Genomic DNA, 23390 nt, shown 5'->3' with positions numbered 1-23390 from the left:
CCTTTGCTGGATGATGCAGAAGCAAAATCCCGCCCGTTGCGCAGGTTTCCCAGCATGCCTTTCATCGGGCCGAGAAGAAGAGGCGTCATGATGCAGTCCGCTGGCGGTTAACGTGATAAATCTGTTCATATTAGGTGATCAATCTGCTGGTATTGGGGAAGGATTCTGTGCACCATCTGCCGGTGAAGGCTGAGCTCCTCATGGTTCTCCAGAACCGGCCTCCAGGAGAACCCAGTCTGTTGATGACAGCCAGCTAGCTGATTGTTGGTGAGTTTCTGCCGGAACCGCCGTCGCCATTAAAGATGCTCATATGGCCGAAACGGGTCAGTACTGAACCGAGAAGTGGTATTTAAAACCTCGGAACCTACAGGGACCCAGTGGTTTGTTGTGGCTTCATCTGGAGGGCTCTACTAGGGGAACATCCGCGGATTCCTGCAGTCCCTGCGCCCGGTTAGGCTGTTAGCTGCTGCGGCTAACCCTCTTGGCATCAGCGCTGCTAGGTTCGGTTAAAGATCGGGGCTCCAGAACCGGGACCCAGGCATTAAATATCAGACACAGAGAAGCAGAACCAGGCATTAAGCTTCACCTCAGCACAGTTTTACCTCTAAACGCTTAAACCCTGGAGCAGAAAAGCTAATACTGGGGTTGAAGCTGCTAGCTGCTGCTAACGGCCGCTGCTGGTTAACACCAAATGAGCCCAAAGCAGGGAAGTTTAAAATAATAATAAAATTATATTTATAATTCTCTTTACATGTAAAACTCAACGCGCTACCGAATTACAATAAAGACATGAATCCACGTAAAATCAAACAGCAATACGTTTAAACAGCAGAGGCTGGAGGAGAGAAGCTGTGGGGTCATTAGTAACAGGTTCACCCGGAAGCACTAGTGGATTGACCTCTGCCACCCTCCCGTTCAAGCACTCGGCATTTCCACAGTGAGTGGGTGAATTCAGGCGTAATATAGTTCAGTTAGATTACACAGCCGGACTTACTTTCACAGGTACTTTCCCTAAAAACAAAGTTTTGGGTAAATAAACTCCGGCAGGAAAATGAATCACTGAAAGGTAAAAGGAGAGGAGCAGGTCAGCAAACGAGCGCATCTCAGGCGAGAACATAAAGGTTGCACATAATTACCAGAATAAAAATTAATATCAATAAATCCACATTATAAATGGGTTCTCTGCGTTCCCAGCATCGGCTGCTAAATATAGCAAGAACGTTGGTGAGTTGGCAACAGCTGTTGACTATTGATAATTGAAAATGTGCAACATGACCTGGTGGTCGGAGCTAAAAGTCAACTTTCAGAAGAGGCCGAGAGGCTCCGCCCAGCTCACGGTGGAGTTGCTATTGGTGGTTCGATTTCCAGTCCGTTGTTTGTTTGCGTCCCTGAACAAAAACTTCATCCACCTTGCCTGCTGGTGTTGGGGTCAGAGGGGCTGATGGTGCAAAAATGTGCAGCCTGTGTTCTGTGAGCCTGTTGGGGCAGCTGCAGCTACAATCCAGTAGCTATCATCCATCATCAGCGTGTGAATGAGGCCTTTGAGGTTTCAATTGGAGATTTAAATGGTTTTATAAATAAAGTGGAATATTATTATTATAATCTGCCTGCTGTGGTCCCGTCTGTGCTGCAGGTTAAGCTGGTCACCATGGCGACAGACGTGGGCTCGCCGCAGCGGTTCTTCCACATGCCGCGTTTCCAGCACCAGGCGCCGCGACAGGTGTTCTACAAGCGGCCCGACTTCGCGCAGCAGCAGGCCATGCAGCAGCTCACCTTCGACGGGAAGCGCATGAGGAAGGCCGTCAACCGCAAGACCATCGACTACAACCCGTCCGTCATCAGATACCTGGAGGTACCTGACCTCAGAACCGCCTCCGGCCCGCCACGTTGCCCGTTAACCCGGCTGTGTCCGTCTCCTTTCAGAACCGCCTGTGGCAGCGCGACCACCGGGACTTCAGGGCCATCCAACCCGACGCCGGCTGCTACAACGACGTGAGTCACACCGCACTGGGTCGGAACCGGACCAAGACCTGACAGCAACCCGACCGGAACCTGACCATTATTGACTGGAACCTGGCCTGAACTAGACCATAACTGGCCCCGGGCCTTGCCTCAACCCGACCAGAACCCGACCGAAACTTGACCTGAATCCGACTGCAACCTGACCACAACTGACCAGAACCGGGCCCTAACCGGACTGTGTGTTCTGCAGCTGGTCCCTCCTCTGGGAATGCTCAACAACCCGATGAATGCTGTCACCACCAAGTTTGTCCGGACCTCTACCAACAAAGTCAAGTGTCCCGTCTTCGTCATCAGGGTGAGAGGCCGCCGTTCTGCCGCATCACTTCCTGTCTGCGTTTGAGTCTAACGGGTTGTCCTGGTTCTGTCTGCAGTGGACCCCTGAGGGCCGCCGGCTGGTGACCGGGGCCTCCAGTGGAGAGTTCACCCTGTGGAACGGACTCACCTTCAACTTTGAGACCATCCTACAGGTAAAGCTCCACGGACCCAGGTTCTGGTCGCTCCGACGGAACCAGACTGGACCTGGCTTTTGTTGATCCAAACCTCCTCCAGAACCTTTGGTTAGGCCAGGCCGAAAAAGGTTGGCCCCTGTGGCCCGTAGAGCGTAAACCGTTCCCAGCTTTGGGCTGCCAGCACAGCGCCTGTTACTGCTAGCTTGTAAATCTCTGAATAGACTAAAGATCTGCTGCTGCTGGATCAACCTTCTGGTTCCAGAACCAGACATGGAGAAGCAGCATTCAGCTTCTATGCACCACAAATCTGGAACAAACGTCCAGAAAACTGAAAACAACCGAAACCCTGAGCTCCTTTAAATCGAGGCTAAACCCAGCTGGTTGAGTTGATTAATAATTAATGAAACATTGACCAACAGATTTGATGCGTCTGGATTATTTTAACGATGACGTCTTATTGGTTTTCACAATTGTTGACTATATGATGATGATTTTATGTTTTCATGATGGAACGAGCTTTGAACTGCCTTGGTGCTGAAATGTGCCATTTGATTGATTGTTAGCCGCTATAGCTAATGAGTCATGTCAACACAACCAGATTGCTCTGATGCAGCATGAGCAGGAATCTGTCACAACAGTTATAATAGACTATCGGGATTCAACACCAAAAAACAAACATTTCCCACAAACAACATCCAGACTGTTGCAGTTTCATGTCTTCAGGCTTGATGTTTATTAAGAAGTGATCATCTGAACACGGCGGCGGTGGATTAACTTAATGGAAACATCTGATGATCTGTCGTTAGTGTCAAACCGCAGCAGCTAGCATACCTCACACTTTCGCAATACATTTTTTAATTTAAACTTTTTATTGACTGTTATTTATCTAGCTATCTTTCTGTCTGTCTGTCTCTATATTATAACCCTCCAATTTAATTTTGCTATTATAATTGTTCTATAACACCCTTAGATATTGTATTTGTGTGTATCTTGTTCTCTTCTGTGTTTTGTTGTCATCCTGTGTATTTCATATTTCTTCAATAAGTGAACAGAGGAAGTGGAGCAAACTTCAAAATAAGAGCACGAATGTAAATGCCTAACAACTTGAAGAATTCTAAAGCAAAACTTCAACACAGATTTTCTAACTTATAGTTTATAAAACAGCCAAGTAATTTAGTGTGTACTGATGTAATTTAAACAAAAATTAATTTAGGGGAATCTAAACATGCTAAACGTTTTCAAAGTTAGCTAAACTGCTAAGCTGAAAATGAGCTCTGCTCTCTATCCATCTCAGTTCTCACCACTGTGTGGAAGGTAGCAGCTGACCTCTGACCTCCTGACCCCTCTTGTGTGTGCAGGCCCATGACAGCCCGGTGCGGGCCATGACCTGGTCCCACAACGACATGTGGATGCTGACGGCGGACCACAGCGGCTACGTCAAGTACTGGCAGTCCAACATGAACAACGTCAAGATGTTCCAGGCTCACAAGGAGGCCATTAGAGAAGCCAGGTTTGCTCCCAGTCTCTCTGCCGCCCCCATGTTCTGGTTCGGTTCTGACGCTGCAGCGATCTGCTGTTGGATCTGTGCATCATGAGCCGTGTGTGTTCTGAATAAAATCATCCTGTTTCTACGTTGGGCCGGCCCGTTGATCGATAAAGTTCTGGTCCGTGACCCAGCAGCAGCTGCTTGAATCCAAGTGAAGCGCTCCCTTCCTTAACAGTGGAACTACGTCTCCCATGATGCAGCTGGACAGAAGCTCCGCCCCCTAGGTGCCATCACAAACTTTTAACCTCCAGGTTCTAATGGGTCCAAACGGTTCTGACTGATCAGAACCAGGCTGATGAAACCTACATGTTGAGCAGAAAGACATCTGAAGGTTTCTGCTGGTTCTGAATCCCTGACCCAAGTCGGTTCTGAAATCCAGACCTTCTGAACCCACTGGACCGGTTCTGGTTACAGTTTCACATGTTTTAGTCCAGGTTCTCCAGAACCACCAGCCGGATCTGTCTGCTGGTTCTGTTGGACTCTTCTCGGCTTGGTAGCAGTAGAACCCGCTCCAGGTCAGAACCTGCCATTTTCAAACCCAGAACCGGTCCAGTTAACGACAGCCGGCTCTAACGGGCCCGTTGGTTAATCGCCATGGAAACGGCTTCAGATGAAGGACCCAGCTCTGAACCGGGTCGCAGACGATACCCGGTTGAACAGAACCAGACCTGCAGTCGTCCCTGAGCTGCTTCAGGAACCGAGAAAAACAGGAAGTCGGGTCGGTTCTGGAACCAGGATGTGACCCGGTGGTTTGTCATGCAGGACCCAGAACCAGTCAGATGTTCTGTTAACCAACTGGGCCGGGTCAGTTCCGATGGTTTCCTTCAGAGGTCTTGATGATCCAACTGGGTCGGAACCTTCAGCACATCCAGAACTGCAGGGTTCGGTTCTACTGACTGAAAAGGATCCAGATCTCTGCAGAGGTTCATCTACACAACTGGACCAGAACCACAGGTTCTGATTGGAAGACTGGTCGTGACGGATGTAAAGCTGGTCCAGAACCGGCTCTGGACCGGCTTTAAGGTCCACCAGAACCGGTCCAGCTGTGTGACTCCTCTCCCTCCTCTTCGTCCTCAGCTTCTCTCCCACCGACAACAAGTTCGCCACCTGCTCCGATGACGGCACCGTCCGGATCTGGGACTTCCTACGCTGCCACGAGGAGCGGATCCTTCGAGGTACCGGTTCCGGATCCGTCAGAACCGTTCCGGACCGCAGCAGAACCTCTGACGGTGTGCTGTGGTTGTGCAGGTCACGGCGCCGACGTGAAGTGCGTGGACTGGCACCCCACCAAGGGGCTGGTGGTGTCTGGCAGCAAGGACAGCCAGCAGCCCATCAAGTTCTGGGACCCCAAGACGGGTCAGAGCCTGGCCACGCTGTGAGTACCACGCCCGTCAGAACCCAACCGCGGTGCCCGCAGAACCTCACCGCCACACCTGTCCCTCCCCAGCCACGCCCATAAGAACACGGTGATGGAGGTGAAGTGGAACCTGAACGGGAACTGGCTGCTGACGGCGTCCCGCGACCATCTCTGCAAACTCTTCGACATCCGGAACCTGAAGGAGGAGCTGCAGGTGTTCCGGGGCCACAAGAAGGAGGCCACAGGTGAGGAGGCACCTGGACTGGTACCAGGACCGGTTCCCCTGAGCCTGAGTCATTCAGGTCAACCAAAGAAGCAGACCTGCAGATTGGTCTACAACAATGACCTCTGACCTCTACTGTTGTGTCCTCAGCGGTCGCCTGGCACCCGGTCCATGAGGGTTTGTTCGCCAGCGGAGGCTCCGACGGGTCACTGCTGTTCTGGCACGCCGGGTAAGAAGCTGATCAGAACCAGACAGTGTCGGTATGGGCCATGTTGGTACTGTGAACTGGTGACCCGGTACCGTGTTGGTACTGTGACTCTCTGCAGGGTGGAGAAGGAGGTGGGCGGCATGGAGATGGCCCATGAAGGGATGATCTGGAGTCTCGCCTGGCACCCTCTGGGTCACATCCTGTGTTCTGGTTCCAACGACCACACCAGGTATACATCCGTACTGGTACCGGTACATGACCCGCACAGAACCAGGCAGGAACTCCACATGCTGTTTCGGGTTAACGCTCATCTGGTTCTGTTCTACAGTAAGTTCTGGACCAGGAACCGACCCGGAGACAAGATGAGAGACCGGTACAACCTGAACCTGCTTCCCGGGATGTCGGAGGACGGCGTGGAGTACGGTAAGCTGCAGAGGCCAAGCAGAACCAGAATCTCTGGGTCTCAGTATCTGCAACAGAAAGTTCTGTTTGTGTCCAGATGATGTGGAACCCAACAGCCTGGCCACCATTCCGGGGATGGGCATCCCGGAGCAGCTGAAGGCGGCCATGGAGCAGGAGCAGAGCAGTAAGTTCTGGAGGACCAGACCGGAGTGACAGTCTCAGTGTTCCTCTGAGGTCTCAGGTGTTCCTCTGGCGCTGCCCCACCTGCAGGTAAAGAGGCGGCTGCCGAGGTGGAGATGTCCATCCCTGGACTGGACTGGGGCATGGACGAGGTGATGGGCCGGGACTCCAAGAAGGTTCCTCAGAAGAAGGTTCCGTACGCCAAACCGATCCCGGCGCAGTTCCAGCAGGTACGCGCCCGCTCCTGACCCGGAGGAGGTGATGTCATGTAACCGTGGTGACCGACTGTCGGATGTCTGCCTGCAGGCTTGGGCGGAGAACAAAGTTCCCATGATGCCCCCGTCTGCAGATCTGTCAAAGGACCGGAACCTGGAGCAGAAGGTGGAGGGGAAGAAGAAGACCCAGGCGGAGCTGGAGCAGGAGATGGCGGCGCTGCAGTACACCAACCCCCACCTGCTGGAGGTAAACACCAAGTCTACCAGAACGGATCAGAACCAGCTCTGGGCTTTAGCAGAACCAGAACCAGTCCACCATCAGAGGCCAACAGAATCTCATTAGCATTAGCAGCTCCGAATCTGTCCAGGCCGTTCCTCTCCTGAAGGATTTTAGATCAGAATGGAAGATTAGATCTATAGATCTGTAATTTATTCGTCCATCTTGATCCAGAGTGAAACTAGATCTACGTTAGAAGGCCGTGGTGCCGACCTTCAGCGGGTCGGAGTGAGTCTGCAGTGCTAACAGAGGCTAAGCTAGCATTAGCGGCTGGTTTCAGGCTATCAGAGTAAATCAGGCGGATTCAGAACCAGCAAAGGTTCTAGAATCCAGCGGTTCTGACTTGGTTCTGTTTGTCTGCAGCAAATGAAGATGAGCCAGATGAACTCGGATGGGAACATGGGCCCCCCCCAGGGACCGGGCTCCATGCCCCCCTTTCCGGGCCCCGGGGGGCCGGGCCCTCCTGGTCAGCAGGGCTACGCTCCAAACATGCCTCACCAGCAGATGGCGCCCCCAATGGGCCCCGCAGGGATGCAACAGCCCTTTATGCAGCCTGGACAGATGGGACCTCCTTCTGGACCCCCATCTCATCAGGGTCCCCCTCAAGGCATGATGGGCCCCTCAGACATGCAAGAACCACAGAGACATCCTGGCCCGCCGAGACATATGGGCCCCCCAGGACCTCATGGGATGGGGCCCAGAGGCATGCAGGGGCCCCCTGGTGGGATGATGGGGCATCCTCCTCGAGGAATTGGTTTAAGGGACCCTCAGGGGCCCCCGCCCCAAGGGAACATGATGGGTCCCCAGGGCCAAATGCAGGGTGGAATGATGGGGCCCCCACCCAGGACACATGGCAACATGCCTAACAACTATGGGATGGGCAACATGCAGGGGTCCCAAGGAGGCATGCAGGGGCCCCCGTACATGCAGCACCAGGTGAGTGGGGGCTGCGGTGGGGCCCATCTGGCTGCAGGTCTGCAAGCAAACTAACGCCTTTTGTATCTGCAGGGCCAGAACTCGGGACCCATGATGCATGGGATGGGGCCCCCGGGGCCCAACAGCAAAGGTCAGTAGATGTGGGGTCCCTCAGGAGTCTTTACCAGATGTTTGTGTTCCTCAAGGTGGCGTCTCTTGTTTTCCCAGGAGACCATAGAGGGCCGCCCCCGAACCACCACATGGGTCCCACAGACCGGCAGGGGCCCGGAGGCCCGGGGGGCCCAGACCAAGGCTCTTACTGGGGAGACGGCCAGCAGGGCCGGAGGGGCCCCCAGGATGGAGGACAGGACTTCCACAGCCGGGGGGAGGACAGCTGGAGGCCGGGGTACCAGGGGGGGGGCCACCGAGGGGGTGGGCACCGGGGGGGCGGGGCCTGGGGCTCCGACGACCGCTTCGGTGCGGGGGACTTCAGAGGACGGCGGGACGACAGGTGGGCGAGCCTCGTCTGTGTGGGTGAGGCTGGTTCTGACCCGTTCTGACCCGTTCTGGCTCCTGTTGCAGGTTCCGAGGGGGCGGGCCGGGCCAAGGGGGGCGGGGCTACAGCGAGGACTACGGCAGCCAGGAGGAGGGCTTTGACGGCGGCGAGGAGGTCGGCCGAGGCTGGGAGTCCGGGGGCCGAGGGAGGCCCCCCCGAGGAGGAGGTGAGGGGTCGGAGGGCGGTGCCAGTGATGGGGGGCGGGGCCAGTGACGTCTGAAGGGACGGCTGTCTGTCACGCTGACTCTCGTCTCCTCCTGTCCTCAGGCCATGACGGGTTTCGGGACGACGGTTCGTCTCCGGGGGGGCGGGAGCGTCCCTCGTCCATGCAGGGGATGGACATGGCGTCACTGCCGCCCCGGAAGCGTCCCTGGCAGGACGGCCCCGGGACCGGGGACCACGAGGCTCCAGAAGGAGGTCAGTGAGTCATGACTTTCAGTTAAAGGGCCATGTCGTACAAAATCCACTTTTGTAGCCCTTCAATAATAATTTTTGTACTTTGAGTGTCTAAGAATGCAAAAATGTCTCAGTTCTCTGTGAAATGCTAAACAAGGTCATAACCTTTTCTCATCAGTTATGTGAGGCCACCATTTTGTTCCCTCGCAGTGATTGTGTAGTCAAAGTCTTGGGTTGTAGCGCGTTTCAACCCAAACCGTTCCCCACTCCGCTTCTTCCAGGTGTCAGGCTACTTTTGGTTTTCTTGTAAATGTTCCCACATCAGAGGGGAAATAAATCTGTTGTTTGAGCTCCAGCAGAACGGAGAGGAATTTTCTGTCAGACTTCATCTGATCGACGGTCGATTCCTTCTCTCTGTGGAAGCGCGAAGCTGCTAATAACGCTAAAGTCACAGCAAAGCTAATTTTAGACATGAATGCTATGTTGGAATGACGTCCTGGCCATTGGTCAGCATTTAGCCTCCTGCTAGCGCTGTCTGCTAGCTGCTAGCGCTGTCTGCTAGCTGCTTCCTGGAGGATACAACTGTTCTGCATGCTTTGGATATAATTATTGGTTTTTGCTGTTTTTGTCTTGGGGAAACAAAAATGATCCAGATGCATTCGGCGACGCCTTCATTATGTCGAGGCTTAGTTTAATCTTCATATTGTGGAAGCATTGATGATGATGATGATGATAATTTATTTCAGACATTTAAATACAATACCTTATTACCAAAGATACAAACTCCTGCTCTGAGTCTGAAAGGAGGATGATGAAGTTTGACTTGTATAATCAGAACCTTTTTCCATTCAGTAATTCATAATATCAATAATCTTCCCATTTCCCGAATCCCTTAAATCTAAATAGTCCCTGAACCTGGTGAAAATAACACACACACTCACACACACTCTGTGCTGTAACTCCCTGTTGCTTCTCATAAAACCTTTTGGAGGTTTTTGTCCCCAGTGACGAGACGCTCGTTGTTTTCATGGTGGTTCGAACGTTTAAAGTTTCTCTGTAGTCGGATCCTCACTCTATCAGTAAACGATGTCTAGATATTTCTGGTAATAGTTTGTTTCTAGCTTTGTACATAAAGTTCAGTTTGAAACTCCACCAAATCAGTGAGTTTCAGGATAAGCGTCTCTAAATGAACTGTTGGTATGACGGTAGAAATCAGCCTCGTGGATTATTCCAAATGTCCACAAAGTAACTTAGACATGACAAAATGAGTGAACAGTGGAGAACAAGAAGGAGTTTAGAAATGTTCTAGAATTAGAGAGAACTGCAGTACTTTAGATTTTAATACTGAGGTTTCAGTAATTCACATGATGAATTATTTGTAAATCCTTATGTCCTTTACATTTCCCAAATAAACTAAACATAGTTTTATCTAAGTTTAGTGATAATTTGATATCAAACCACTTTTTCAATTTACATAACTCTAAATTAATTTCTATCAGAAGCTGCTGTAAATTTTCACCTGTACAAAAAATGTTTGCATCATCTGCAAATAAAACAAAATGAAGTATTTTGGAAACCTTACATATAATCAGCTGTGGTCCCGATCCGGAGCCCTGGGGAACGCCGCCAGCGTCCAGCCAGACTGGAAATCACCATTTGGACAAGTTGTTGCCTGTTGCTGAGATAACTTTTCATCCAGTGCAAAACTCCTCCTCTTAGACCAGGGGTCTCAAACTCCAGTCCTGGAGGCCCGCAGTCCTGCAACTTTTAGATGAGCCTCTGCTGCACCACAGCTGAACAGAATAATCAGGTCATTAGGGCTCTGGAAAACTGATCTACACAAGGAGGAGGTTATTAAGTCATTTCATTCCAGTGTTTTGTACCTGTGGCACATCTAAAACCTGCAGGACTGCGACCCTCCAGGCCTGGAGTTTGAGACCCCTGTCTTAGACCAAAGCGCTGGAGTTTCCTGATGAGTATTTCATCATCAGTTGGATGAAATGCAGATTTTAAGTCGATAGAAATAGGAGCAGGTTGTGGATCTGAACCCAGACCGTCGCTCAGCGTCTCGTTGGTGTTTAATGAATCTTTCCAATCTGGAAACAAATAGCTTTTCCTAAATGTTGGAGGACAGTGGAAGTAAAACAGGCCTGTAATTTGTGAAAGGATGTCATAGTTACATAGTGGGATGACCTTTGCAGTAAATATGCCAGTTTGCATCGACAGATTCTGAGATATATGTTAGTGGCTGGATAATTTCTACAATCACCTTCTTTATTATTATCATGTCAATACCATCGCAGTCAGTCCACCTTTTATTGTTACATTTATTTACTATATCTATCATTTCTTTTCCTTCCACTGCTGTGAGAAACATGGAATCTGGATTTCTACTAACTAACGTATCATTTAGTGTTTCATGTGCTGTGGCCCCACACTTACAAAATACTTATTACGATTATGAACCATCTCTTCTATGTTATTAAGGTTTTTATTATTTGTAGTGTTGAGGAAAGCTGGTGTGCCTGGAGGTAGGCCTGTCACGATAGCAAATTATGCTGAACGATTAATTGTCTCAAAAATTATTGCGATAAACGATAATATTGTCTGAAGACCTTTTTACACTGATTTAATGGAAATGACGTAATAATGCATGTGATTTCCTGCCAAAGATAGATACACTTTATTTTCAATAGAATATTTAACACTTGAGCTGATAAACAAAATAAACAAAAACAAAAATAAAATGGATTCTCAGTCTCCATTAACAAAAATGTACTTGGAAAAAAACCTAAACAACATAAAGTAAAAGTGGAAATAAATACTGCATTCAACCAAAAGAGTGCAGATTATGAAGTCTGTATATTATGTTGCCCTTCAGTAATAATTAGATTTAAATAGAGAAGATGGGCACATCGACTACCTCAGTGGTTCTCAAACTTTTTTCAGTGATGTACCCCCTTAAAAATATATTTTTAGTCAAGTACCCCCTGACACGGGCAAAACAATTTTGGAATAAAAAAGAGGTAGAGTGCTGTAAAATCACTGTCTGATTTATTAAAGCCAAACAACTTCTATCAGTGAACCTGACAAATACATCCATATTACAAACATTGCATGGTTAAACAAACAAGAAAAACAGAAGACGGTGACCACCAGGAAGGTATAAAACCAGTCAAACCGTTTTATTTTAAAGGATATTGAAACTAAATACTGAATATAAAATTCAGTGCATGAACACACATTTATATTTTATCGAACTTTTTACAAAATAATTTTTCCCAAGACTTATTATGAGGAGCCTACTGATTTTTTAAAGATATTTTGAAAAGCTTCACGTACCCCCTGCAGTACCTCCACGTACCCCCATTTGAGAACCACTGGGGGGCGACTGTGGCTCTTTGGTAGAGTAGTCGTCTTTGTAGGTTCGATTCCAGCTTCCTCCTGCCACATGTCGATGTGCCTCTGGGCAAGGCACTTAACCCCAAATTGCCTACCGATCTGCGTATCGGTGTATAAATGTGTGCGTGTTTGTGAGTGCGACTGGGTGAATGTGACTCTAGTGTAAAGCGCTTTGAGTGGTCAAAAATGACTGGAAAAGCGCTATATACGTTCAGTCCATTTACCATTTACCATTTTTACTGATCTACCTGATGCAATAGTTCACACTACATGATTTTTTGCTCATATTTTTCCCCTTACAACAATCTTAACGCGTTGGTCTTTCTAAGATTGTGTGGTGTGTTACGGTAGATCGTCGTTGCCGCTCCGATCTAAATCAGGGGTTTTCCCCGACTGGGATCTTTAACTACACCTGTTGAATGTGACAGGTAGCCAATCAGAAAGCGAGGATTCTCCTCCATGTTTTCTGAGGGGAAATTACGGAGGGGAACCCCAAACAGCTGATACGGCGCAACCAGAAGTCCAGCGGACATTGGAGATGATATGTGGAAACAACATTAATGTTTATTCAACATGCAAAGAATATAGAAATGACAAGAGGAGGAGTTGGAGCTAAATTGCTACCGCAGTTGATAAACCCGGTAACTTTTCAGCTGTTCTTCGTTAACGTGACGTAAACAGGTTCTAATGATTTTCATTCAGTCAGGACTTTACTCTGACACTAGCAACATGTATTGCAGGTAGATTGTAGTAAAGCATTGATTAATACCTGGTTTTAAAATTAGTTCACTGAACTTGTAGCCATTATTTTGTGCCCATTGTTGGACACCACACGGCAGGACCGAACCGATGGAACCGTTATACCTAGGATTTCTGTCGGCTAATGTTTGGTCTGTCAGGTTTTAAAAATGGGCCGATAATCAGCCGGCAGCTCTAAGATCCTGTTGTCTGCGCTGGGCTTTACACTAAGGAAATGAGAAAGGAGGGTCAGTGGAGAGCACTGGAGTTGAGCCTTTTTTCATTCAGTCTCATTAGCTGAAAGAGAAAAAGGTCAGAAGAGACGATAAAGCCGATAATTGAAATGACGTCGATAGTTTTAATTTATTGTACGATTAATTGATTTATCGTTTATCGAGACAGGCCTACCTGGAGACTTTCCTAATGACAGTTTAAAATATTCCAGATACCTTTAGTATTTTATTTATCATTTTTATAACCTTGTTATGCTCTCCATAAAGTAGCAGTTAATTTATTCTTATATTTCTTGTATGTATTTTCAGCCTCAGTTGATTTATGCTTTATGAAATCTCTGCATAGTTTTTTTCTAGTCCCTTTGTGATCCATGGAGCTTCTGAATATTTATTTTTATGAATAAACTTTATGTTGGGACCATTTTTCTCATATGATTTAAAAATATTCAGACAATAATCATATGCTTCCAGTTTTAATTCTTTAAATGTTTTAATAGATTCTTCAGTCTTGAATTTTTTAGAAGTTGGATTAAACTTGTCTGTCATGTGGCAGTTAAAACAGGTAAATGATCACTAATATCATTAACTAATAATCCATTTATTGTTGTAAATATATGATCTATTAATGTTGGCTGTGATTCTGCCAGGTCTTGTAATTTGAGGAAAATGCTCAGACTGTTTTAATAAACTCTTCAGTTGATTTGTGATCGTTTACAGATCAATTTTAAAGTTGTTAATGTTATAGATTATATTAGGGCTGTTGCAAACAAATATTTTAGTAATCGAGTAATCTATTGATTAGTCTTACGATTAATCAAGTAATTGAATAAAAAAAAGATCAAATAAAACATTTGGTAAATCTAACATAGCAGCGGAGTCACTGTCAGATATCAACATCAGCCCAGTGTTTCATATTTCTAAACTACAGAAAACTAACCTGTAACAATAACAGCTCACTTTCTAAGTTAACCTGAAGAAACGTTATAGAAGAATCTGAAATTATATTCAGTATTATAATAAAGAGGCAGGCGGCTATTTGTGAGCAGGCTACTATTAAAAATGTCTAAACTCCAGCTTATTGTTTCTGTATTCACCTCCAGTCAGTTTAATAGATGAACTCTCACCTTGCCCAGACATTTATAGCTTTGTGTTCATGTTAGCGACGGGATTTGACTCCTTTTACCAGCTACGTGGCGCCATGACGCCTTTCGCCACCCGTTAGTGGCGACCAGGATGATATGAAATGTATTTTTTGGTTCGTCCGTAAAGCTACACTTGCGTTAATCATCTAATGCTCAGCCGCCTGCCGTGTTCAATCTATCCACTCACCTGCAGCTCTGAACCGCCACCAGGCAGCAGCTCCTGGAGGAGAAAAGCTGCTTATTGGTCCCCGGAAAACGATGAAAACGTTATCACCAATCAATAAAATCCTCCCAGGCCGATATTGAAAACTGGACGTTATGCTGCTAACACTTAGCTTTGGTCAACAAGTCAGAGGAGGAAGTCAGAGCTCCGCGCAACACAAATAATGTCCCGGCCGAAACACGATGCGCTAAAGAATAAAACATAAATTAACGAAGCTTTGAGGCAGGTACATTTTCCTGGAGGAATTTTAATAATGAAGGGACTGGAATCAGTCGAGGAATCGTTTCAGCCCCAGATAAAATCGACCTTTGCAGTTGTAGTTGTGTAAATAGATCCATATTAGAACCTGGAGCCCTACATATTCAACCAACAATTATATTTAATTTTTTTTCCATATATATTTCAACTGTTATACCCTCAAAATGATCCTTTACCACTTTAGTCACATTTTCAAGCATGTTATATCTGAGACTCTGTCCACATGTGCAGCTGCTCCTCCACCAGCCTGCCCCTCTATTAATATTCAGAACCATCTAGTTCAGAATCAGCTGCCTTCTCAGCATTAATCCAGGTTTCAGAGATAGTTATCAAAGTCTTTGATGAGGTTAAAATTGCATGTGAGCTTCTGCTGTTGAAATGTATAATGGAAAATGTATCGTCTGCTTTAACTGTTGTATTGATGAGAAGAGCAGTTAATATTGTAGAAGTTATTTTCTGGATCCAAATCCTTTTCCTTGTCTTGACTTTTATATTCAGTAGTCGAATGTTTTCAGTTCCAGGTAGTCGACATTAGATGGAGGTGTTGATGTTGGATCCATATTTGATGAAGTCTTGTTTAATTGACTCATGGTGGTTGTGAGTCATGTGATCTCCTGGGTTCCTGATCGTCAGTCATTCAGTCGTTTTCATCCGGTTCCAGAACCACTGCCTCTTCCGGAGCCGCATTCACTTCTTTCTCCATGCTGACTGGATCCGTTTCTCTTTCTCAGAACCCGGGTCTTTCTGGTGATGTCAGCGTTGTTCTTGGTCAGATGCTCGTTAATAAAGACATCGCATCATTTCAGCCATCTTCCTTGTTTTAGCAAAGCAAACTTGTGTTTCCTCTTTGTGAATCTCGTGATGATGGCAAGTTCATCATCTTTTTCTTTCTTGGAAGCGGCACAGTCCGCCTCTGTCCCCGGGGTCCAGAGGAAAGAAGCCGCCCATTTCTCCGTGGAGTCAAACATTTCAGCTGATGGTTCACTGGCCGGACCCGGTGCAGCCACCGCGCTGGCAAACAGTCCAGTGATGATGACTTTGTTTATCCTGTTTTATTGCTCCAAATCAGCCACTCGGTTCTGCAACACAGCGATTCGTTTGTCCTTTTCCTCATTAGAAAGTCTCAACGATGTTGTGTTGATGGCGCCGTATTGCTGCCACGTCCTCAGAGAGGAAGTCCAAGGATTTCTTAATGTCATCAAGATTGTCCAACGCTTGAATCTTTTCAGGTCCCATTCTCTTCCAACTCCACTTTTAGTTTTGATGTTGGTTTGCTTTGTTTTGTTTTTTTTAAATCAAATTTGCAGCAAGAGTGCAGACAGAACAAGCCTCATCATCAGGACGAAGCATTAATATAATGTAGTTATCTGACATGCATGGACTGTCGCTAAACTTCAGATTGTAGGTAGTTTATATGGATGGGAGTAAATCCAATGACATCACAGTGATGTGTTCATGTGACTGCGTGGTTCTGCTGGTTCCTGGTCCTGCTCTGGGTCCAACATGGTCGAGTCTTCCCTGGTTCACATCTTTAATAACTTTTGGAATAAAAAGTTTCTGTGCTCACGTCGCTGCTGTCCGTCACCTGTGCGACCTGGAGGTGGCGCTGCGTGAAATGTCTCCTTCACATTCAAAAAGGCTGCAGCAAAACGACCGTCTGCCTCAGAACAGGAGGAACCAGGAACTCGGACCAACGCACTGCAGTTCTCCTGAAGGGCAAAAAGCGTTTCAGGCATAAATGAACAACCAGCTGCTTTCCTCAACGCCCACAAAGGAAACCACTTCACCAGAACCACCTTGTGGGCTGTGACTCCCAGAGCATCGTCCACTCTGTGGGTCCAGACTCTGGCTTCACACCTGGATGCGTCTGGCCCCCAGCGGTACCATACGGGACTTTACCTGTCACTAGCAGAAAATGAACAAAAGACAAAAACTAAATGCAGTTTTCTAAAATCAGACCTCTGACTCATCCCGGTGTAAAGCAACAGATAATTCAGGAACTGAAACAAAGTCTCAGAAAGTGGCTCTGCTGAGCATAAGATCAGCACCGGGACCAGGACCGGGACCAGGACCGGCTCTGAGCAGATTCAGAAATCCCTGACAGAAACAAAACAGAGCAGGAGGCGTCGCTACAATCCATCAGGATTCACTAAAATGTAGAAAAGTTTTCCTGCCAAAAATCAACTCTGATAAATCCAGATAAACGTCCAGATAGTGAGAAATGTGTCTGATTCAGCATGTTGGCCCAGCAGCACACAGTCCAGGACCTGATGGTCACCAGGGTGGGGTCAGGGTGGGGTCAGGGTTAGGGTTGGGGCCGCCGGTCAGTGTGAACGTTTCTCTGAGTGACGTCTGATCGCCTCATTTCATGACTTGGATTCGGATCTTTCTTGTAAAGTAAACATTTCATCGGAGCCGCTCTGCCTCCTGGCCGTTGAGCCGTAACCATGGAGATGAGCTGGGAGATAACTGCCTGTCTAAGCGTTCACATATCCTCAGGTTCTGGTTCTGGATCCAGAACCAGACATTAGCAGCATTCAGCTTCTATGCACCACAAATCTGGAGCAAACAGAAAACTGAAACCCTGAGCTCCTTTAAGTCCAGCCTGAAACCAAACGTTGCTCTTCAGTCGATCCGTTTCAATTTAGTTCTGACTAAAAATCTCTGATCTTAAATTAGAAACACTCTGATTTGGTAAATGTTTTTCCAAACATGCTAATGCAGTTATGTATTTTAAAAAATTTCACAAATAGTCAAACCATTATATTCAGCACTTTCTTGCAAAATAAAAATAGAATTTGTAAAAGTTTCACGGCGTTTAATCTGATTGTTAATAACGAGGTTTCCTGTTTCCTTTATTGCATTAATTTCATAATTTTTCATCATTAATTTCTACTGAATCTTTTGCAGGTTTGATCTGAATCTCAGGATTTTCTCTTCTTGTCTCTGTGTCTCCGCAGGTGGACGACCTCAGAGGGACGACGGCGGCTACGGCCCCCCGGGGCGGGGCGGGCGCGGCGGCTGGGGCCCAGGGGGGCCGGGGCTGAGGAGGGGGGGGCCGCCACCCAGAGCGGGGCCGAGGGCCGGCGGGCGGGGCCGGTAGGGCCGCTCACCGCCTCCAGACTGTTGGTCATGTGACCTGCCTCGTCCGGGGGCGTGGCCACTGGGGGGGCGTGGCCACCTGTCTGATGTAGAGACTCCATTTTGTTTCTGCAGCGTTTTCTAACAGATTTCTATGTGTTTGTGTTTTCACCGAACTGGACAATAAAGATTCACAGTTGAACTGCTGGCGGCGCGGCGCCCCCTGTGGGGCCCAAATAACGTGTTTGATTGGTCAGAATCAGACGGCAGGTTCTGGTTCTGACCCGCTGACTCCCTGTATTCATAATAAAAGAACCGGTCCACCTTAAATCCCAAACAGAGAACGAGCTGGATGGATTTCTGCTTCAACACCAGAACCAGAACCCGTCTGATGGCACAGGTTCTGGTTGGAGAATCCCAGAATTCCTATGGAGTCTGAAGCGGTCCAATCGGACCGGCTCCCAGTGATGTCACTGTTTTCATTCCTTCATCTCCCACCAGGTTGTTTCGTTGATTCGGAACCAGGAGGAACCCTGAGGTCCAGTTAACTAGTCCGGAACCAGAGTCTGGGTTTTCATGTCTGTGTAGGAAGGTTCTAGAAGGTTCTGTTGGACCTTTCCATGTCAAAGAGTCTCATTTAGGTAAAATCTCAAACCATCCAGAACTGTCCGGTACCAGGTGGTAAAAACCCAGTCAGCTTGTAGAACCTACGGTACAAGGAACGCAGGACAGGAAGCCAGAAGTGATGGCAGCATCAGAACCCCGTAACAAACCCCACCGCTGGGACCCAGTTAGGGAGTCCAGAACCAGTAAAGACCCAGTCTGCTGGTAGAACCTGTTTTATTAACAAAGCTACAACAACTCAGAACCAGAACCACCCCCCCATCACAGTTTTTGGGTCAGTTTTTGTACTTTGGTCCTCGGAAGTCCAGATCCTCCTGGCAGTCAGCGCCCAGGGTTTAGTCCTGCAGAGGAAAGTCTCGATCCGCTCCGGTTCCGCCTCTGGGTTCGGTTCCGCTCAGATCGACAGGGTTCTGCTGCTCACGGTCCTCTTGAGGACGGAGAAAGTCCAGCCGCCCAGAACCCGGATCCCAGCGCTGCCCCCGGGCAGCAGCGCCAGCAAGCAGCCCAGGATGAGCGCCACCTGCAGGCCGGCTCCCAGGGCCGTCAGCACGGTGCTGTGGAGGCCCAGGGCGGCGTAGAGCGTTCCGGCCAGGGCGGCCAGGTAGGCCGCGGCCCCGGGGGAGCGGTGCAGGCCGGCCAGCAGCCGGCTGGGCCCCCGCAGCGCCGCCACCGCCGCCACGGCGAACAGCGAGCCCAGCGTCCAGAGCAGCGCGAACTTCCGGGCGTAGAGGAGCAGCAGCGGGGCGTAGAGGGCCGACAGCCCGAAGCACAGAGCCGACATGGCCGCGCAGAGCCCGAACCCCAGCAGGCGCTGCTTCCGGGTCACTCCGGGCAGGCACGGGTCCGGGTCGGCCGACCAGGGCCAGGAGGAGCCGGAGCCGCCGCCGGAGTTCTGCCCGGACCACGGACTGGACCACCGGCCGAACCAGCTGCCAGGTACCGCTTCCGGTTCGCCTACTTCCACCAAGGTGCTGGAGCTGGACTTGGTTCCGCTGCTTTTGGACTGGGTCAGATACTCCTGGAGCTGTCGGTTCAGTTCGGCCATGACGGTCGGGTTCGGGACTTCTTCTGGGGGGGGAGAGGGGTTCTGGTGATGTGTGCTGCCTCTTCCGGTCAGAGGTAGAACTGCAACGATCACTCAGCTCTGTGACCGGAACCGAACCTTCTGGTTCTATGGAGCTAAAACAGTCTCATAATTCACAAATGCACAGGATGAGATCCACACTTGTAGTTTTTGATGCAAACATAAATATATCTTGGTTTCCAAGCCTGTGAGTTTCTGCATTTGTGTGAATTTTGAGACTCAATCCATAAATGTGTTTAATAAATGGTGTATCTGACAGGGTGACCATTAACCAATCAGATAGCTTCCTTGTTTCAGCCAATCACATGAACGAACCCCCGGTGGGGTAACCTTTGTTTTAGCCAATCACATCAACCCATTCCAGGAGCGCTGTAGCCATGACGACGCTCGACAGCTTAAACCTCAGCCTGGTTTCTGGCTGCGACAGAAAAGCAGTAAGTGAAATATTTATCATATTAGCTGCTTGTTCCTATGTTATGATTATCGTGAATCTCGTCCTGTGCATTTGTGAATTATGAGACTGTTGTAGCTCCATATGGTTCCTAGAGAATAACCATGTATAAAGTGACCGCTGCACTCAGGCGTAATGACGTAGCAGCGCGACAGAAGTCGCTAAATCCTAAACAGATTTCCAAGCATTTTTCCTATAAACCTCATTCAAACAGCTATCAGCTACATTTACTAGGAAATATCATTTTTAAAGTATTATTTTTATGAAGTATTGGATTGATACATGGTTCAGCATATTTAAATATTCTTAGTGGGGAATACAAAAGAGAATGGGAGTATAATATTCTGATATTGATGTATAAAGAGCATTTTATAAAGCAGTCAGTCATCATTTTTAAATATTTAGTATATTATAGAGAAACAAAGGTGATTCAATATTAATTAATACTGTATAATATACATATTTACATGCTCATACATTATTTTTCATGTCTTCCAGCGGAGGAATCCATCAATGTCAACAAAAATATGCTGAGGCTTCTTCTGCTGCTTTGGTTTAGCCAAGATGGCCGCCGCTCCAAGATGGCCGCCGTGTTTCCTGCGGGTTTACACTTTATGTCTGTCAATAAAACCCGCTTTTATTATTTTACTGAGATATTAAAGTCGGTCATGTGGTGCCTTCAGGAGCTCAACCTGCTGTAGAAAATCAGACCCAGGGGAACCCGGGCCTCATCCGGTTCCTCCTGATGTTCTGGACCGGGACCGTCCTACACATTGGACCCCAGGTTCGGGTTGTTCCGGGCTGGATGTTTGGTTTTATTTCAGTCCAGGTCATGTGACCCGAGGTCAAGCTTCAGCTGCTGGGTTATTAATAACCCTGCAGCTGATTGGCCGCCGGGCCGGGCCAGAACCTTGTAGGGTGACTGGGTCTCATTCTCAGTTCCGGTTCGGGACGCAGCGGCAGGTAAACCTGGATGTTCTGTTTCTATCGGAGCCTCTGGATCTCAGATCCCGCTTTAGAGGTGGATCGGAATTAAAACCAGAGGGGAAACGTTCAGGTTGGGATGTTATGAATATTACTTTCCTCACTTCCTGTTAAAGGGTCATCGCCTGTTTTCATGCATTAAAACCAGATTAGCGGCAATAAAGTTTAAACTGAGCTGCCGGAGCGAAGGATCTCTAACTTCTGGCTTCCGGTTTCCTCCCTCAGCTCACCTGGAGTCACCTGTTGGTGCCTCGTGCGCCCTGCCAGGCGCTCCTGATGGCGCTCTCCCAGGTCACGCCCTCCCTGTTCCTGAGTGGGGCCGACGCTCCCCTGAACGGCGCTCTGATGTCACAGAAAGGCATCACGCTGATAGTGAACGCCACGCTAAGCCACGCCCTGCCCGCCCACCCGGGTGTGGAGTGTCTGCGCGTCCCCGTCTGCGACCTGCCCTGCGAACGCCTCGGCCTGCACTTCGACCGCGTGGCCGAGCGTATCCATGGCAACCGCGCCGGAGGCACGCTGGTGCATTGCGTCGCGGGGAGGAGCCGCTCGCCGGCGCTGGTCATGGCGTACCTGATGAGGTTCCGCGGCGCCACGCTGCGCCAGGCTCACCGCCGCGTCCTGGAGAGCCGGCCCTGCATCCGCATCAACGCCGGGTTCTGGGAGCAGCTGCTGCAGTACGAGAGGAGGCTGTACGGCCGCAACACGGTCCGGGTGGAGCCCGAGGGGCCAAGCCGGGCCGCTCCGTGGAGCAGCCAGTTGACCTCTGTACCCAGATCTCCTGTGATGTCACGCTCTCAGGTGATGATGTCGCCACATAAATTAATAAGAGAATCTACAGTGTCATCAAAGAGCAACAGAACAATTTACAAACCGCTGTGAGTGGGCGGAGCTACATTACCTGGACAGGTGTGGAGCAGCTGTTCACCTGGCCAGCAGCCTGGACCACCAGAACCAGTCTGGGGACAGGAAGTGAGTCTGTTCTGTTTTGCTGCTGATCAATAAATAATTTCCACCAGAGCATCTCCTTGCTGTTCCTCACCACCACCAGCAGGGGGCAGTGTGGCTTCAGGGAGGCGACCTGTAGAAACTGCACTTCCTGTTCCAGCTGCCCTCCCCAGCAGCTTGCCCTGGGCCAGCTGCCCCCCCAGCCCCAGCTGCTCCCCCTGTTCTAGCTGCCCCCCCCCAGCAGCTCGCCCTGGGCCAGCTGCCCCTTCAGCAGCTCGCCCTGGGCCAGCTGCCCCCTCACTGGGTTTTGCTTTTTTATTGCATTTTTCTGCTTCCTGCTTTGAAGTGAATTATTATTTTTGTTGTGGTTGTTTGGATCCAGACAGATCAGAAGGTTCTGTTGCAGGACGACCCACTCATCCTGGAACATTTACCAGGCCGACCCTGAAAAAGTTCTGGACCAGGTTCTGTCTGAGCTACCTTAACCCTTCCAGAACCAGGAGAATTTCCAGGTCGGAACCGGGTCCATCTGTTTCTCACTAGCATCTCCTCTTCTTCCTCCTGGTTCTGGACCGGTTGGTTCTGGATGTTCTCCGCCATCATCGTCGTCCTGGAGGAGTTCCGGGTTGCCATGGCGATGGGTCTGTTATCTTCAGAGGAACTCTGATGTTTCATCATCCTGCAGGCCACGCCCCCTTTCTCTGGCTCTGCAGGGCGCGACCCGCCAACCAGAACCAGCAGAACCAGACTGATCCTGTCTCCAGAACCACCAGAGACAAACTCCATGTCCTCCAAGAACCTTTAGAACCTCTGAATTTCTGAGAAGGTTCTAGAGACGAGTTCCTCTGAGGGTCCAGATAAGACAGACTGGAGACGTTCATCTGTCCCCAGTCAGAGACGTGGTATCCATGACAACATTAAGTTCTTTTGAGGGTCCACAAAGTTAAAGATGGCCGCAGCATTTCAGGTCCCATCAGGACCCATCAGGTTCAGTGGACCTGACTGTAATTAATGTCAGAATTTAAACCAACTCTTTGCTACAATCTGAGTGTATTTCTAAAATTTAACCCTCAATTAGTTAAAATCTTCTGGATTATTCTGGCCGTCATGATCCGATTTCAGCTCTTTGATGGTTAAATATGGTTAGAAGTTGATTTGAGAGCAGAAACATTAAAAACTACCGGAGCACAAACACAGTCGGTTCTCAGATTCTGTCAGAGAGACGGAAATAAAGGAGCCGTGAAGTTTTTATTTTTTTTATTGCAAACAAAGAACATATAAGAACAACATTAATAATTACAAACAGATACAACATAAATGGGCTTTACAGAACATGGAAGAATTATTTTACAATATCAAAATCAAAGTGAGTCTCCAGAGCTGCGGGTCTTTAAGGGCAGTTAGGATTTAATGGCTTTAGCATCGGAGCTGATTTTTAAGGATTCTATAGATATTAATAGAAGATAATAACATCTG

At 48.6% G+C, this 23390-nt stretch overlaps 3 protein-coding genes and 1 long non-coding RNA gene across 7 annotated transcripts; 2 read left to right on the top strand and 2 right to left on the bottom strand.

Annotated features, from left to right (window-relative positions):
• The first annotated feature begins 37 nt into the window (after positions 1–37).
• wdr33 (WD repeat domain 33) lies at positions 38–18030 on the top strand. Its single transcript, XM_028020102.1, has 21 exons — positions 38–267; positions 1634–1852; positions 1924–1992; positions 2213–2317; positions 2394–2489; positions 3830–3981; positions 5095–5192; positions 5266–5392; positions 5465–5619; positions 5748–5826; positions 5924–6034; positions 6134–6228; positions 6305–6391; positions 6478–6617; positions 6694–6849; positions 7243–7815; positions 7888–7945; positions 8023–8305; positions 8377–8516; positions 8618–8767; positions 17703–18030. The coding sequence occupies exons 2-21, from the start codon at positions 1649–1651 to the stop codon at positions 17843–17845; spliced, it is 3021 nt and encodes a 1006-aa protein (XP_027875903.1). The 5' UTR covers positions 38–267; positions 1634–1648; the 3' UTR covers positions 17846–18030.
• On the bottom strand, positions 14262–17696 carry LOC114146222 (uncharacterized). Its single transcript, XR_003595867.1, has 2 exons — positions 16539–17696; positions 14262–16451 (listed from the first exon to the last, which is right to left on the bottom strand). It is a non-coding gene; the product is annotated as an uncharacterized LOC114146222 (long non-coding RNA).
• Positions 18031–18646: 616 nt separating the features above from the next.
• Positions 18647–19527, bottom strand: sft2d3 (SFT2 domain containing 3). Its single transcript, XM_028020097.1, has one exon. The coding sequence runs from the start codon at positions 19490–19492 to the stop codon at positions 18842–18844; it is 651 nt and encodes a 216-aa protein (XP_027875898.1). The 5' UTR covers positions 19493–19527; the 3' UTR covers positions 18647–18841.
• LOC114146219 (dual specificity protein phosphatase 18) lies at positions 19240–21984 on the top strand. Of its 4 annotated transcripts, none has more exons than XM_028020100.1 (3): positions 19240–19383; positions 20481–20945; positions 21192–21984. In XM_028020100.1, exon 3 carries the CDS (start codon positions 21243–21245, stop codon positions 21846–21848), a length of 606 nt encoding a protein of 201 aa, XP_027875901.1. In that variant the 5' UTR covers positions 19240–19383; positions 20481–20945; positions 21192–21242; the 3' UTR covers positions 21849–21984. The 4 variants fall into 4 exon arrangements, with proteins under 4 accessions (XP_027875901.1, XP_027875899.1, XP_027875902.1 ...); XM_028020098.1 differs by having other exon boundaries at positions 20481–21039; XM_028020099.1 differs by lacking the exon at positions 19240–19383 and adding an exon at positions 19829–19965 and having other exon boundaries at positions 20481–21039.
• Positions 21985–23390: the final 1406 nt, after the last annotated feature.

The sequence above is a fragment of the Xiphophorus couchianus genome, chromosome 6 (assembly GCF_001444195.1).
Source record: "Xiphophorus couchianus chromosome 6, X_couchianus-1.0, whole genome shotgun sequence".
NCBI classification, from domain to species: Eukaryota; Metazoa; Chordata; class Actinopteri; order Cyprinodontiformes; family Poeciliidae; genus Xiphophorus; species Xiphophorus couchianus.
The sequence above is the reverse complement of the archived record's forward strand: the minus strand, read 5'-3'. Positions and strand labels throughout refer to the sequence as shown.